This window comes from Alexandromys fortis, unplaced genomic scaffold (assembly GCF_014885135.2).
Source record: "Alexandromys fortis isolate MF-2015 unplaced genomic scaffold, M_Fortis_MF-2015_v1.1 scaffold_10, whole genome shotgun sequence".
Taxonomy (NCBI): domain Eukaryota; kingdom Metazoa; phylum Chordata; class Mammalia; order Rodentia; family Cricetidae; genus Alexandromys; species Alexandromys fortis.
Genome location: NW_026067895.1, coordinates 8,356,025 through 8,372,373, shown reverse-complemented (window position 1 = coordinate 8,372,373; position 16,349 = coordinate 8,356,025). Strand labels below are relative to the sequence as shown.

The 16,349-nt window shown below is 44.8% G+C and overlaps 1 protein-coding gene across 2 annotated transcripts in view; it reads left to right on the top strand.

Annotated features, from left to right (window-relative positions):
* Mamdc2 (MAM domain containing 2) overlaps positions 1 to 16,349 on the top strand; it is a 130,405-nt gene that overhangs the window by 57,424 nt on the left and 56,632 nt on the right. For both annotated transcript variants that reach the window (XM_050159299.1, XM_050159307.1), the window contains exons 3-5: positions 9,402 to 9,673; positions 11,207 to 11,291; positions 14,727 to 14,864. In XM_050159299.1, the coding sequence (XP_050015256.1) occupies positions 9,402 to 9,673; positions 11,207 to 11,291; positions 14,727 to 14,864 (495 nt within the window). The remainder of the gene's footprint in view (positions 1 to 9,401; positions 9,674 to 11,206; positions 11,292 to 14,726; positions 14,865 to 16,349) is intronic.

The following is a 16,349-nucleotide window of genomic DNA, read 5'->3' as shown; positions in this document are numbered from 1 at the left end:
GTTGGTGGTTGCTAAGGTAAACTTCTCTTTCAGAACTGCCACTGAGGTCAGCAGGGTTTAACCACACCCTGCATAACCCTAAAGAAAAGTGCAGACAGACAGCTGGGTGGCAGCTTCCAGTGTTGGCCACTGTTTACATTGGAGATTGCTGCTGGCGATCTCCTTAAGCCCTCATAACATTCTGTAATCTTTTGACACAACTTTTGCAGTGTTAGCTACAAGGAGAAGTTTCCCTGATGTCAGGGGCAATGGCAATGTCCTTGGAGACAGCTGTGTGGTGCTGCCCTGTCACTGCTCCATGGAGTGTTTTGTAACAACGCCTCCAAACTGGGAGTTTGATAAAAACCATTGTTCTCTTTAATCTGGAAGGTCACATGCCAGATGGCCTTCCGAACACTTCCCGCAAGCTCGACATTCCAGCAAAGCAAAGAATTGTTCAGTTTTACACTTCTTTGCATATCTCAATGCAGCAGGGTTAGTGTTTCAAAGAGTATTAACAGTAGAGGCATATGTGAAAGTAGTTAAGTGTGGCGTGAGTCACTAGTGAAGATCCTAGCTTCCATCAAATGTCATATTTCCCGGAGTGAAATTTAAGAGTAACAGTAAGGAAGAAATCATTAAGAAATTTGAAACTAATGAGAGAGCTCCACAGTGAAAGGAATTTTAATGTGTCTTTACATAAAAATAATGAAGAAAACCTACTGTCAGGAGGGAGTTTATTCATTTACTTAAAAACAGAGAATACAAACCTACTAAGAGCCAAGCAGATCTGCTCTGTGCCCTTAAATGTGAAAAGTCCTAATGAGAATGGTAGACAAGGAGCTAGACAAATGTAAATGAATATAATGGATGCTAAAAGAGCTGAGAAGAGACTTCCAGTATTGTAGGTGGAGGTTAGCAAGGAGTTGTGCCTCTGTCAAGACTGGAGTTTAATGAAGTGTCCATGACCATGGCAAAGTCCTTTCCATACGCAGAGAGGATATGACTGTAGCCCTGTGTGGGGATTAAGAAGGAAACGTGTACACTATAATTTTGTTTTGCTCTTTAAATGCAGGTTCCCCTTTTCCCCTGGTGCAAAACTGTGTTTGAGATTTCCCACATAAGAACACTTTGCTATGCTAGACTTTCTTCTGGGAGGAGTTTCTTAGCAATGGGTACCCACATAGAGCTGCAAGGTCTGGTCACGCCTTCTCAATTGTAGGCCACTTTGCCCATTCCATTTTAGGAGTGGACTACCTATAAAGAGGTGGTGCAAACTTACCTCCTCAGAATGTTGCTTTCTCTGGAGAGTTGGGTATCAGTTAATACCTCTTAAATCACTTTCTCTGCACAAAAGTAAATCGAGAGCCAAGGGGTTCCTGTACTTTCACTGACTCAGAATGAGGGACCTCAGATGGCAGCAATGGAGCAGAGAAGCCATTCCCATTGAAAACATACTGGGAAGGGTTGTAAAGCCATGAAAAGCCCTAGGGAGTGACCCTTGCTATCCAACAAGGATCTGAGGCCTAGTGGGCTGACTATTTTTTTTTATCAGATAGCATAGAACAATGTGTTGTCCAGCAGTTAAGAGTTCAAATCCTTTGTGGAAATGACCTACACCAAAAACTTACCCTGAAGCCTTCTCCTCAGTGTCCGGAGTACAAACATCATCAGCCTGGTTCAACAGGCTGAAACCTGAGGATGCCACCACTGATGGCCTTGTGTAGAGTAACTCTGTAATCCTTCATGCCCTTGGTGTCATGTGTCTAGCACTGTTTACAGTTCAGTAGATTTATTGGTGATTATGAGTCTGGTTGAAAAAATTGAATATTAATAATCTCAAGTGTTTACTAGAGTTTCTTCAACATTTAAAGAGTGCTATCACAATTATTTTCAGATGACAAAATCAACTAGTTTATTTTAGTTTTAATCATGTGTCTAGGAACATGTACAAATGGTTGTAGGTACCCAAGGGGGCCAGGGCGTCAGATCTTTTGAAACTGGAGCTACAGGCACCTGTGAGCTGCCCAATATGGGGGCTGGGAACAGAACCCATGCCCACTAAAAGAGCAATATATGCTCTTCACTCCTCTTAACCATCTCCACATTGACAAACATTTTTGAGAACCCCTACGTACAGAATTTTCTATACATATTCATAAATTGATGTTTTTGACAAACCTTTTATATGCCAAAGTAATCACAGGTCTTTCAAATGTAAGTTTATGACGTGTACAGAATTAGGATACAAGTGTGTGGAGGAAGGAGTTCATCTCTGCAATGGAAATCTGTTTCCTCGCAGAGAAGAATGTTTGCTACATGGTTTGAATGCATTGCTGTCCAGAATGCTCTGGTCATCTGGTGGCTCCAGAGATGACTGTTTGATGCAGAGCACGATTGGGCAGTGGGATGGACAGATAGGAAGAAGTCAGCATGAGAAAAAGCTGTGCACACAGTAGCAGAGAAGCACCAGGCCGAACGTGTCTAGCTGCAAAGGCAGAAAGGGTCTTCTGTGCAGTGGAAGAAGTTGGTATCAGGTCAGAAGAGTAGGACCATCACAGCAGCAGGATAAAGGGTAGCTAGTATCAGAGAGTTCTTGAATAAGATGACAATGAGGATGCTAAGCGTGCAAAACATCTTACTGACTGGTAACTGGGGAGATAAGGACTAACATTTATTAAGATCTTGGCAATATGCTAATTACTGTACAATATGGTCTTGTTTGATCTTCTTAAAAATGATGCAGAATTAGTGATATAGCATCCCCATTTTACCTGTGGAAAAAGTGAATCTCAAATGCTATAATTAACTTGCCCCAAAATGACAGCGTTTCTAAATAGTGTGGCTAGAATCTGAACCAACATCTGGCTGGCATGCCTACTCCATTTGACCACTCTGTACCTTCACTTGGGCAGGGTGTGATCCAGGGAGAAAGGGCACCATGAAATCAGGGAAGAATAGCCTAGTCCAATTAAGGGACTAGACTACAGGCTGGTGGAGGAACTTGACAAAAAAGCAAGTGAAGGAGCAAAACTATACACACAAACAATAAAAATGAAAAAGAAATAAATAAATAAAAGAAAATAAATAAAAAAACAACAAAAATGTACTCCGTAGCTTGCATTTGTATGTCTATAAATGTGTGTATGCAACCAAAGCAACCAGAGGAAAAGAGGCTGTCAGTCTGAGAGTGGAGGAGCAGGAAGGGTGGAGGAAGAAGCCATGGTAGGGGGCAAAGGAAGGAAAGAGGAGAGAGTGATGTAATTACATGTCAATTTAAAAATGCATTTAAAAAAATAAAAAATAAATACAAGGAAACGCCTTTGTCTTATAGAGGAAGAATCCTAAGAGCTCAGCAAGAAAGAAGTGCAAGCATTGCTGCCAGGTCTGGCTTACAAGATTTGAGGCAGTCTCCCAGGAGGAAGCTGGCCTTGTCTTTGGATGACACTAAATAGGAACCAGCTGGGAGGTGAGGAACTTGCTGAGGATGGAAAAGGAGGAGCACAGGTGTTGGGTTTAACATCAAAGGAATAGTTGCTTAAAAAAAAGAAGTGAGAGGAAGGCTTTCTCACAGCAGCCCTGAACAAATGCTCAGCTGATCTGCTACCTGAATAAACACCCTGCTCAGAGCCTAAAGAAAGAAAGAGTGCAGTACAAACTTCCCACTCTCTGGAAAAACTAAGGAACTTACAACTCAATAGTAAATGACAAATAACCCAAACTGTTTAATAGAAAGGGGATTTGAATATATTTGTTTGCAAAGAAGGCATACAAATGGCCAATAAACACAGGAAAAATGGTCCACATCATAAATCATTAGATAAACACAAGACAAAGGCATACTTAGACACCACTTTTTATTTACCAGGATGTCTAATAAGAAAGATGGATAATAGCAGGCATCGAAAGTTCTATCCGTAGACTAGAAATAGGACCCACACACTGGGGATGGGAAGCAAAGACTGCAGCCACATGAGAATTTCTGGCAGTTCCTCCAAAAGCTAAACATAGTTACCATATGTGCTAACAAGCAGTGAATGATGGTCTCGTCAGTGAGAGAGACTTGGATGTTCATCTACTGAAAACTCACGTGTGTGCTCACAATAGCATCCTTGCTCATCACAACCAAAAGAGAGAATAGCCCAAACATCAGTCAGCTGGTGACTTCAAGATGCAAAGTAGAACTTTGTGTTAAGAAGGAATGAAATTCCAACACAGGTGAACTTTGAAGTCACCTGAGAAGTCAACCTACACATATAGTCATTCCCAAAACAGGCAAATCGTGGTCTCCAGAGGTGGCTGAGAGGAGGGTGAAGAACCTGTGAATGAGTTGAGAAACTTGGTTTGAGTGGCACAAGTATTCTAGAATCACATAACAACGAGATAGCTGCACAACCTTGGGAACTCACTGAGAACCACTGGACTGTATCAGAAGGGTAGATTCTTTGGTGAGGGAATTCGTTGTAATGTTAGATTGCTGATGTCAGTCTACCCAGTGTGGAATAAATCATGCATATCGTTTCACTTCGTGGTATGCTTCTCTTTAATAAAGAAGATTTACAGGAATTTTGCTAGTTATAGTATGGAAAAATCACTTGCTCATTCTATATTTGATTTCACAAATTTCCTCTAAATATATCATGTTCCTTCTAGTTTAATTTAGCTGTAACATGGCCACAAAATACAGTGTTTCTTTGAAACCCTAAGTTGAGGTTACAAGCAGCATCTACCCAAATGCGGACTCAGACTGGCTGGTAATGGCTCCATGGGACTCTGTGTTTAAAAAGATTCTGAGGCTGGATCCAGGCTGGGAGTGAAAAGTGGACTCAGTGATAGAATGCAGTATCTTGGACTAGGAGGTGATGGTTAAGGTAGGAGCATATGAGTTAGTTAAGTTAGGAAAACACATTGCTCTACTGGGTAGATAAACCTGAAAACAGCTAGTAGACATATTCACACAGAGTGTCCTGGAGCTGAATTTGAGGTCTGTAATGTAAATATTCAATCTCAACATTTTTAAATAGTCAATATTTATGGATGAGATGTCAAAAATCACTCAATAAGCAGCATCAACTTTTATCAGACAGTATAATATCAAGGTATTTTGAATAATGCATTTTATGCAGTGTATGCTTCAAAGGCTCTTAACAAGAAATCATTAGCATATGCTTACGGGGATTTACAAAGTGAGAAAGAATGTCAAGACAGATGGGGGAGGTAGTCTTCAATGGGAGAATGATAGGCTTACCAAGGGCTACACTCTTGGAGAAAACTCTCTCTCCCTCTCCCCGCAGCTACTATAACTGCTGATGACTCCATGACTAGGAGTAGGGTTGTGTACTCAACTCCCCACTCAGTGCTGGAATTTGGTCTCGCTTAGGCTTGCTTGCATGGGTCTTGGACAAGTTATTGCAACCCCTGGGCGTTCCTACGTAGAGCTGTCCCGCCGTGTCCAGAAGATATTTCCTTGTAGTCATCCACCTATTCTGGCTCTTACATTCTTTCTACCCCTTCATCTACATTGATCCCTACATTGATAGAGCTGAACATTCTGCAGGCTTTATTCTCTGCACCCTGGCCAGCTGTGGGCCACTCTATTAACCACTGCCCACCACCTTTTTGAGGTAAAGTCTTACTGGTCCCAAGCGTGTCATCCTCCTGCCTGATCCTGTTCGTGCCAGGAATTAAGAGGTGTGCATCACCACATCCAGTTCAACACAGGCTTTTTAACAGTTCTCACCAAAAAGTACAGATATCCCCCATTGTTCAGGGCTATAAACCTACTATTACACACGTTCACTGATGCGTGAGTTCTCCTTAGATTCATCTCTTCCCTCCCGATCATGCTATAGGAACCCATCATGCACTCTCTGCAACAGACAGAAGGTGCCCAGCTCACATGGGCAGAGCACTAGAGCTGGCCCTGGTGGTGTGAGTGCAGGTGAGCTGGACCTGAGGACCAAACAGCAGGAGAACTGGCCCCCAGCCCCTTGCTGCAGGCTGCTTTGGGTGGGCTAGCCAAACAGTGCTGGAGAGCTCACCGGGGTATTGAGGATGCAGGAAAGCAGGCAGGAGGACCAACCTAGCTACCATCCTGGCCCAGAGCCAGAGCTTAGTGTTAGCTCACCCCAACATCCACCTCATCAATGAACTGTTGGAGCAAAAGAAGGAGGTGAACCTCCAGATCTAAAACTGCAGGATCTCCAATAGGATATCCAAGAGGAGCCCCACAGAGAGCCCATTATCGATAGTGTAGCAGAAGCCAGAGGCCTCAAACCAGATCAGTGACTCATAGCAATGAACACTCACCAGTAAAGATTCATGGACTAACAGGTAAACTGTGTGGACCCAACAGGCCACACTACAGCTTCCATCTTGAGATTCTTTTCCTTTTTGTTTTGTTTTGGTGGGGATGTTGCAAGGGCAGAGATTGGAAGTGAGGGGACAGGGAGATAGTAGGTTTGTGATGCATAATGTGAAATCCACAAAGAATCAATAAAAGTTAAAAGAATTTTTTTAAAAAAAAAAAAGTAAATGTCTTGAATCCCTAACAGGTGCTCTAATGTTACCATCACTCAGAAACAGCTTCTTACTAAACTTAGTAGTACCTGGTGATAAGAGCATGTCTAGCCGGATAATAGTTTTGTGGCTTTATAGAATGTAATTACGGTGGCAAAATTAAAACTATCATCAAAAGGTAGAGCTTAATATTGGTGGTAATTGTCTTGAATATTAAAAAGCATTTGACTAAATATTAAAAAAAGAAAGAAGTGCCTAGAGAATGAGCCCCATTTCTTGGGAGGGGAAGTGACCCGCCAGATGACTCCAGAAGTAAGTTTGAAAACTTCAGTTTCAAGCCTCGAGCTTTCTCTTCTGGAATGTGGGAAGGAAGGAAGGAAGGAAGGAAGGAAGGAAGGAAGGAAGGAAGGAAGGAAGGAAGGAGGGAAGGAGGGAAGGAGGGAAGGAGGGAAGGAGGGAAGGAGGGAAGGAAGGAGCGAGCTGAGGCAGAAGAAACTAGGAAATGCCCAGGGGAGCTAGCCTCTGCAATAGCAACTTTGGGATTTATCATGGATGCTGGCTCATGCTCCATTTCCACCTCCGGCCCTGTATCTATCTTAGTTATGGTTTCTACTGGTGTCATAAAGACCAGTACCAGAAACACCTGGGGGTTGGGAGTGAAAAGATTGACTTCAGCTTTCCACTTTCAGATCAGGCCCATCACTGCAGGAAGTCAGGGCTGGAACAAAGCTAGGTATCTGGAAGCAGGGACTGGAGAAAAGACCATGGAGCAGTGCTGTTTTACCAGCTTGCATCTCCTAGCTTGCTCAGTTTGTTTTCTTACAAACCCTAGGACAACCTTTCCAGGGATGGTGTTGCCCAAAGTGGGCTAGGCCCACCCACATCACCAGCCATTCAAGAAAACGTCTCCACAGGATGGGAGACTATCTGATAGGGGCATTTTCTCATTGGAGGTTCCCTCTTCTCAGATGACTCTAGCTTGTCTCAAGGTGACAAAAAATCTAACCAGCACCCTATCCCATCCACACTCCACTTAGCTACCTGCCAACTCAGATGCCCCTGAACAGAGTTGGGAAAATAGGGTGGCACTTACACAGCCCCCACTGTCACAGTAATTCGAGTCTTCATTAGCAAACCCCTTGGTATCAAGAGCCCAGCTTCATCATTGGGAGCCAGTAGGCACCACAGCTTGTGAATGGTGAATGGGTATCATGTGCTTAGGGCAATGCCTGGTACCTGAAGACTAGCTGTACCCAGAACACTTGATGGTGACAATAGCTTTAGGCATCAGGCTTGCCACGCTGGGGGTGGGGCTGAGATGTTTCACACAACTCAAGCTGTTGTCACTTGTGAGTGATTGCCCCATGAAGATTCCCTGCTGGAGATCAGCTTGATTTTGGGATCCTCCAGCTAGCCAGATAACATTCTGTGTCCTACATGGAGGTTGATCGTTTGCTGGGTTGTTTCCGGCCTGCCCGAACTGGCCACTGATGATCCTAGCTGGGATGGTTATTTGGGACAATACGTACGGAGGATGGGCCAAAGGAAAACATACATGTATCTCAGAGCTTTCTGGCTAGGTACCCAGACTACCAGGGGTGGAGTGGGCGGCCACGTGGTAGAAGACACTAGGTGGATATGGACACAAATGTGGGAGTTTCCGGGCATTCGCAGCCTTCAGCTTGCACTTCCAAACACCAATAATCAAGTGAATCACTCTGCTAGGAGGTCCAGGTGGCCAGAGCAGTGTGGAAGGCTTACATTGGTGTCCTTGGCTTTACTCCTTCCCCAGCCCTTCATATCTTAGTCCAGCCCGCAGAATACCACTCACTTGTGTTAGCAGGACAGAGTCAGAAAGAGAAGAGGGTGGTAGGAAAATTGGGAAAGGAGGATGGGGAAAGGAGAAAGAGTGAAATGGGAGAAGAGAGAGAGAGAGAGAGAGAGAGAGAGAGAGAGAGAGAGAGAGAGAGAAGAGAAGAGAAGAGAAGAGAAGAGAAGAGAAGAGAAGAGAAGAGAAGAGAAGAGAAGAGAAGAGAAGAGAAGAGAAAAACAAGGAACCGAGAAGGAGGAAGAGATGAAAGAGGAAGACAGAATGGGCGTGACCCTCTCCAAGCCCTACATATGCAATGTGTTCTACATACACTTTCCATTTAGTTGTATTTGAATGGGAAAGAGTCTAGGCAAAGGGAATCTGATTCTTAATTTAAAAGAAAAACAGCTTACACTTTGTCTGGATAGGGCCCAAGAGCCAGACTGAGTAACTAAATCAATTTAGTCTATTCTAATGATACAAGTTAAATGCAAATTAACTCATTTGTTCTGGGGAGAACTGTGTAAGGAGACGGTTGTGTGCCCCAAGTCATTGCATTTTAAAGCTTTTGGGTCCAGCCTGCTCGTATTGCTCCCTAGAATCAATGTCCAGAGCCCACACCCTCACCCAAATGAGAGCCACGGTGCCTTGTGCAATGTGCTGAGAGGACCTGGTGTAGGATGAGGAAAAGCCAGATGCTTGGCCTCAGTGTTGGAGTTCAGAGGGGTTGAAAGGATAGAAAACTGGACAGGGCACTCCACTCTCTTGAGAGGACCACTGCTCAACTCCAGCCTGTTGTCACGTGGGGAAGTGGCTGCAGTATGGCCAAACCATGTAAAGGTGCCCAGCTTTCAACATGTCGTATAACATCCTTTATGAGTGTTTTGGGATGCATTAACAGTTATCCTGGGGTACATGTGGCCCATGGAGTGCAGGGGAGACAAGCCCATTTCACAGATCAGAGACCAGTGTTCGGGCAGTTCTGTTGGGTTGAGACAATGCATTTGCAGGGTCTGCCTTTCCCATGGGTTTAATGGACGGAACGGTTCCGTTTCTAAGACTAATTCCTTGTCTGCGCTCCTCTCTCTTTCAGGCCATTATGTTTATGTGGACACCTCTTTTGCTAAGCAAGGGGAGAAAGCCGTGCTGCTAAGCTCTGATTTGCAGGCGGAGGAATGGAACTGCCTTCGCCTGGTCTACCAGATAACCGCACCCCTAGGCCCTGTGTCAGAACCCAGCCAGCTGAACCTCTACGTGAGATTTGAGGACGAAAGCTTCGATCGCTTGCTTTGGTCCACTAAGGAGCCATCAGACAGCTGGCTCATAGCCAGTCTGGATCTTCCAAACAGCTCCAAGAAATTCAAGGTAGGTGGGGCTGAGGAGGAAGATAGGAGACCGGTGACTTGCTTTATGTTCCACGAGGTCTTATGACAGTGGTTCTCAACTTTCCGAATTCTGAGACCCTTTAATACAGTTCCTCATGTTTCCAACCATAAAATTTTTTTGTTACTACTTCCTAACTAATTTGGCCACTGTTATGGATCATAATGTAAATATCTGATATGCAGGATATCTGATATGAGACCCCTGTGAAACGGTCATTTGACCCACAGATTAAGAACCATGTCTTATAACAAGTAAGTCAGTAAGGTTCGTTGTAGTGTAGAAAATTAATGCAAATTAATGTTTGTTTATTCCTTAAAAGAGCATCTTCATGAACTTTCCCATCTATTTAAAACATAAGGCGAGATGGTGCTTAACTTGACCTCCTCAGTGAAAATGGACTTTCTGGAGTATTTTTGTTGCCAACAATTGTGCGTCATCCTTCTAAATTGTTTGTGGAATATGTTGTGTTATCTTCCTCATGGGTTAGTTGCTCAAAACTTTGAGCAAGACATTATCATAAAATGAGATAATCAAATACTTTGAAAGAGAAAAGTTATTTGCCAGTCCTGTTTCCTTTCCTTTTAGGAGAGGCTAACTGTTCTGTCGGCTCTGAGAGGAAGGCAGAAGACGTAAGGGGTGGGGCGTGGAGTGGAGCAGGGAATGGAGCTGGAGGGTAGCCCATATGACATGACAGTGTGTGTCCCTGAGCCACCAGGAGAACCCCATTCCTAATGCACTCCGTTCCTAGGCTCAACCTTCTCCTTTGAAAGGCTTTCAAACAGAGCATCGCAGGCTAGCCTAGCCTGTTTGGGAGTCTCCCTCCACCAGGCGGCCACTGAGGGAGGAAACATTGAGTCTGAGTTCCTATTTCACACCACCCCCAATGGTTATCAGACCCCAAATCTACCCACATCGTTGCAAAATATCCTGCTGAAACCACAGGAGAAAAAGCTATTTGAGAAACAGGACCAGATGTGAACTCTAACATTACTTGAAATCAACCACACGGATTGTCACGCTTTTATCTGTTCTTTGTGTAAAATTCTCAATTTCTCATCAAAGTAGAAATTATGGATTAACTTTTGAACCTTCCCATCTCATGTAGAGATGTCTGATAGTTTTGACTCCTGCCTTCTCACCCATTGATTCCTCACAACAACAACAACACCCCCCCCCCTTTTTTGCCCCTGTATCATCTGCCCTCACTTCCATTCAGCACATCTCCATGAACATCCACCAGTGACTGCCTCCATGAACACAGGAGGATGTGGAAGTTAAGACAGCATTGGAAGACATTGGACTCTGTGCATCTGTTGGACACTTTGTCCATGTCAAAGTCCTCGGTGTACACGTATGTGTTCATGTATGCACAGGAATGAATGCAGTAGAAAGAACCACATTCAACAGCCATGAATCACACTGAATGATGGCTCCCGACTAAGAACTGAAATAATAGACAGGAAACATGGTGTTTTGGTGCCTGATTCCCTTTCTCCCCCATATGTTGTACAGATTTTGATAGAAGGTGTCCTGGGACAAGGAAACACAGCCAGCATTGCCCTCTTTGAAATCAAGATGACAGCCGGCTACTGTATCGGTGAGTGAGCTTCGTGATCATGGCAGCGGAGTGCAAATCTCTCCCTACAATCCACTGCCAGAAAGCACTAAATCGATCCTAAAGGCCAAGTGTGTCGTAGAGCACGCTGCAAAAATGCCTAGTAGCTTCTGTTCTTTGCAAGGGTCACCTGAAGATGGTACATTGATCCTAGGTCTTCATGAGTGGAAAGGCTCATTAGCATTTGTTCTAACTGTCTGGATTAACAAGGAGAAATAGACACTTTTACCCATCAGCAATGCTCCCTAACCTCCCTTAGTTATAATAAAAGCAATGGCTGGCTTGCTGTGAAAGGCCATCAGAAACTCTATGTTTGCCAGAAGAGCAGACATCCATCATGTCACCTACTTTCCTGATACACTGCTACTGCTGTCTTCATCATCAAAGCTGTCACTTGGATCCTGCCTGGTGTGGGCAGGATTGATTGCCTGCGTGGCAGCTTTGAGAAGGCAGGAAAAGAGGACAGCCCCTGCCCCATGGGTGCCTGACACTTCCTCATCTGCCGCTGACCATAACTACCCAGTGAGCACAGAGGGGCTGGCATCTGTGGAGGTGCACATAGAAGGTTGTCTGGGGACAAAATCTGGTAGGAGAAAGGATCTGAGCATACAGGCACAAAGGCCAGAGTTGAGCAGTTGGTAACCATCATGGAGTTTCTTCCAGAGACTGGTCTCGGGACTGGGAGCCTGGGTTTACCTAATTATGAGGTTGGTAAGTGTTAGAGTTAGCTTGCAAAGGACAGGCATCCAGCTGTGGCTTTCCAATGATGTCACTGGTCTCCATGAGCTGGAGACAAGGAAAATACAGACGCACAGGAGCTAGTAAACTCCTGGAAGAGACTCTGACTTTACAGGGATTGCAGGAAGAGGACCTTAAACCAGGGGTGTGGTAAAAGGGGGGGGGGAGTAGCATTGCAAAAGAAAAAAGTCGATAGATCTGCGAGACGCCTCAGCATTGTCTGTGTTTAGACTGAGGACTCGGGCCAAAGGGAGCAGAGAGTCAAAGATGATCCTGTACGAGGAGCCTATGCTGATACCCTGTGGTACAGCTTCTCTGTTTTAGTCTTTAACTGATACCTCAGAGCTTTTTTTGTTTGTTTGTTTGTTTGTTTTTTTTTTTGTTGTTGTTGTTGTTGTTGTTTTAGCTTTCTTTCAGGTTTCTTCTCCCGCGAGTAGCCTAGGTGCTGCCCTTCCACACACTGGAGCAGTCAGATGCAACTGGGGAGCGTCACCTGCTGGCTTAGTCTCTCACTGCACCTCCCAACCCCCTTGCCTGGCTCTAGTCATCTGCTGCAAAACAGAGTTGGTTCCTGTGAGGTCTGAGAAGAGGTGGCTTTAAGGGTGGGCACTCCAGAAGTGCTCATTTCTTTCCCCCAGATGACTTGGTGGCTTCTGATTTATTTGAAACAAAAAGGACGCCGCAGAAGTGTATCTTGCCGTGCTGTCGGCCCTCCTTGCTCTGTGCCCACTTCTTCTCTTGGCTCCTTGTCTGTGCAATTGGGTTAATAATAGTACCTTTCTCAAGGAGCTATGTTGAGGATTAAGTGAATTCATAGCAAAAGCTTAGATGAGTGCCTGGCATGCTGAGAAGGATTTTGCTTTTTATTACACTCTGCGGCAGCCCTTGGCGCTAGATGTTGAGCATCAGTTGGCAGAGACTGTAGTGGAAATTTGAAAAGAAATCTTGAGATTTGTCAGTGCTCGCTGACAACTGTACCAGCCAGGATCCTGGAGGGAAGGTGGGAGCTGGAAGGTGGGGGTGGGTTGGGGGGTGGAGGGGTGGGATGGGGATCAACCTCGCCTCTGTAATTTGAAGAAAGCCCGTCACCATCAAGGAGACCAAAAGCTGTGCAGGGTAAAGACACCTGCAGGCGCTGCCATTGTGACCAGAATCAGGACCAGCTGTGACTCATAAGCTAGTACCTCGCTTGCCAATGGGACAAGGGAGGAGGAATTACTAGCGCCTTGAAACAGTGGCTGTGGAGTCAAAACTGCTTCTGGCTAGGCTATTCCCTCTGTAAAGGGGTCTAGCTCACCATGGCAACCTGGCAGTGATGGTGCTGGCCACTAGCACTGATGTCACCTTTCCCCCTCCCTTAGGTGGGACCCAGTGAGGAGGTGGATGGATCAATGGAGAAGAGCAGGATGGCTATCACCCTTTATTTTGTAATTGCAAGATTATGGTGTCAGCAGCCGGATTGGGTTTATAAATTCCCTATTCCCACTAAAAGAATTTGTTAATGGGGAACAATGTATAGCAAACATGTCAATGTCCTCAAAGGTTTTACTTCTGTATCTCTCGTCTCTAGGCAGGAGTTGCAGGAGGACACTGGGTCAGGTGTGTGCCTGTCCTATCTATTCTGACTAGATTCTAAGTCATCAGAAAAGTGGGGGAAATTTTAGCATCTTGGAAGCATGAGTTTTCTGGGAATCTTGCTCACCATAAAGAGATGGAGGACTGGGCCAGCAGGTCATAGAAAGAGAGGTGCAGAAAAAGCCTAGAACTAAGGAAACAACGCTAAAATAGTACATTAAAATAGACTCAGTGGAGTTGGGCACATAGGTTAGCGGTCAAATGTGTGCTGAACATGTGCTAGACCCTGGTCTTAGTCCCTGGAACCAAATATTGACTAGTTAATTTAATAGATGACCAAAAAGATCATCAGCTTATTTCAAGCATGGGCCACGTGTCCGGTGCTCTGGTGCTGTACCGAGAGCTGCCCATGCCTGCAGTCTGATAATGTGGGCCTGTTGTTTCCGATTCACACAGCAAGAAACTGACTCAGAGAGACGGTGAGTCCCACAGCAAGCCACGGGCTAATGGGAGAAAGGACTACGGCTCAGAGGGGCAATGAAGAAGGAGCGTGTTGATTCATTACTGGATCTTCCTTCTTGAACAATATTGTTCAGAATTTCTGGTCCCCCATGGTTGAGGAAGAGGGCCCTCAGAATGACAAAGGGCAGACTCTGTAGAGAGTATGTGTAAAGGGAGGCTGCTTGTTCGTTTCCTGGCCGCCCAGACCTGAAATAATAACACAGAAACAGTATTAGTTAAAACACTGCTCGGCCTATTAGCTTAGGCTTTTTATTAACTAACTCTTACATCTTAAATGAACCTAGTTCTATTATTTTATATTTTACCATGAGACTCGTGGTTTATCAGCAAGGTTTCAGCGTGTCTGTTTTCTTTGGCAGCTACATGGCACCTCCCTGACTCCGCCTTCTTTTATCCTCTATCTCTGCTTGGATTTCCTGCTTTGCTCTATTCTGCATGGCAATGGGACCAAAGAAGACTCCTTATTAACCAATGGCAATAAAACATATTCCTAGCATACGAAGGGAAATCCCACATCAAGTGTGGGTGTCCCCAGGTGCGGCTGCAGGTCCGTGACATGCATGTCTATGCTTCTTCCTCCAGAATGTGACTTTGAAGAAAACCATCTCTGTGGCTTTGTGAACCGCTGGAATCCCAACGTGAACTGGTTTGTTGGAGGAGGAACTGTGAAGAACACCCACTCTGTCCTCCCACAGGACCACACGTTCAGGAGCGAGCAGGGTGAGCCGGTCACAAATGCAGTCTCCTTCCCAGGGTGAACCCTGCCTTCAGCTCCCACATCCTGGCTTCTGTCAGTAGAAGAAAGGGTGGGGAATCACACTGAGAGACCTAGTGAAGGAAGAGGAAGGCAGGAAAATCTGTGAGACAGGGACAACTGCAGACATAAGCTTGTAGCGAAGGAAGTCATAAAGGGGGAGGTTTTTAGCTCGTCTATAAGCTTGGGTGTTTTTACGTGTCCGTGGATTGTTTCACTTCTTTTCTGTTGGCTGTGTTCTTATTTCTAAAGACAAGGCTGGAAAAATTCCGATCTTCATTAAAAATAGATGGCAGGTTGGCAAGTCCTTAAGAATTTCCCAGGAGACCGGCAATGCTAAAGATTATTCTGCTGAGGTGTGCAACAGGGCCCCCTGGTGGTCAAGTACACGGGCACGCTGCAAGGAAAATGCAGAGGAGAGGCTCTCAGAGAGGGAGAAGGAGAAAACCTCTGGAAGGGAAACATCCCAGTCCTCGACTCTATGGACCTCTCTAAGTATTGAGAAGATTCTGACTTTCCCTCCCCCGCTTTTCTTTTTCACTATTAACACATCCTAGTCAATTTCGTATGACGACAGACAGCGTGGACCCTTGCCGGGATACATAACTGTGGTTCCCTATTGTCTCTCGCTGACTGCAGTCTCTTGACATCTAAACGTTTAAAAGCATGTCTTCGACTTTGCCCCCAGCGCGTCCATTCTGCAGGTCACCTGGACTCTAGAGTCTACATCTTGACATCCGTCGCTCTTCTCTTTGTTTATGCTCCCCCTCCTCCCTTGTATTGAGTCTCAGACTCAGTTTCCCCGCAAGGGCCAAGCAGAGAGATTAAACCACTGAGGACTGTGGCTAACTAGAAAGTTGAGACAAGCAGAGTAGATCTGATTGTGCTGTCGCAAAATGTGAGCCCACTTCATAAGATCTTTTGATTTTTTTTTCCTTAAAATAATCAGGAAGAGAGGGGTAGGTTTTGAAATCTAAACCAAAATAAAGAAAAATACTATATGGGCTGACAAAAGGTTAATTAGCCCCTGCTTTTCAGCCTCTATTTTACAGTTTTTTTTTCCTTTTCAACATGTCCAGGTTACTTAGAACAAAATACTTCTAAGTAGCCAGCTATACACATAGGGCTTGTATGCTTGAGATAAACCCAACTTTGCATTTAGCATTTTCATTCATCTGGTCTTGAATTGGGTACAGTGAAGAAAATGGCAATGAAAATGAAAAGCCACCAGGCTGCTTCCAAACTTCAAGAGATACTTGCCAAGAAAAAGAACCTCTTTCTTCCAGAAATGGACATCAAACAAGATCATATCTGCCAAATATTGTCAGAATTATCCTCTTCCCTTACAAAAAGAAAGGCGATGCACATTTAGAGATAAAACAACACTGATAAGTATTCAGAATCAAAAGCAAAGTGGTAGATTGTTGGAAATAAAGGAACCCTTGTAAGTC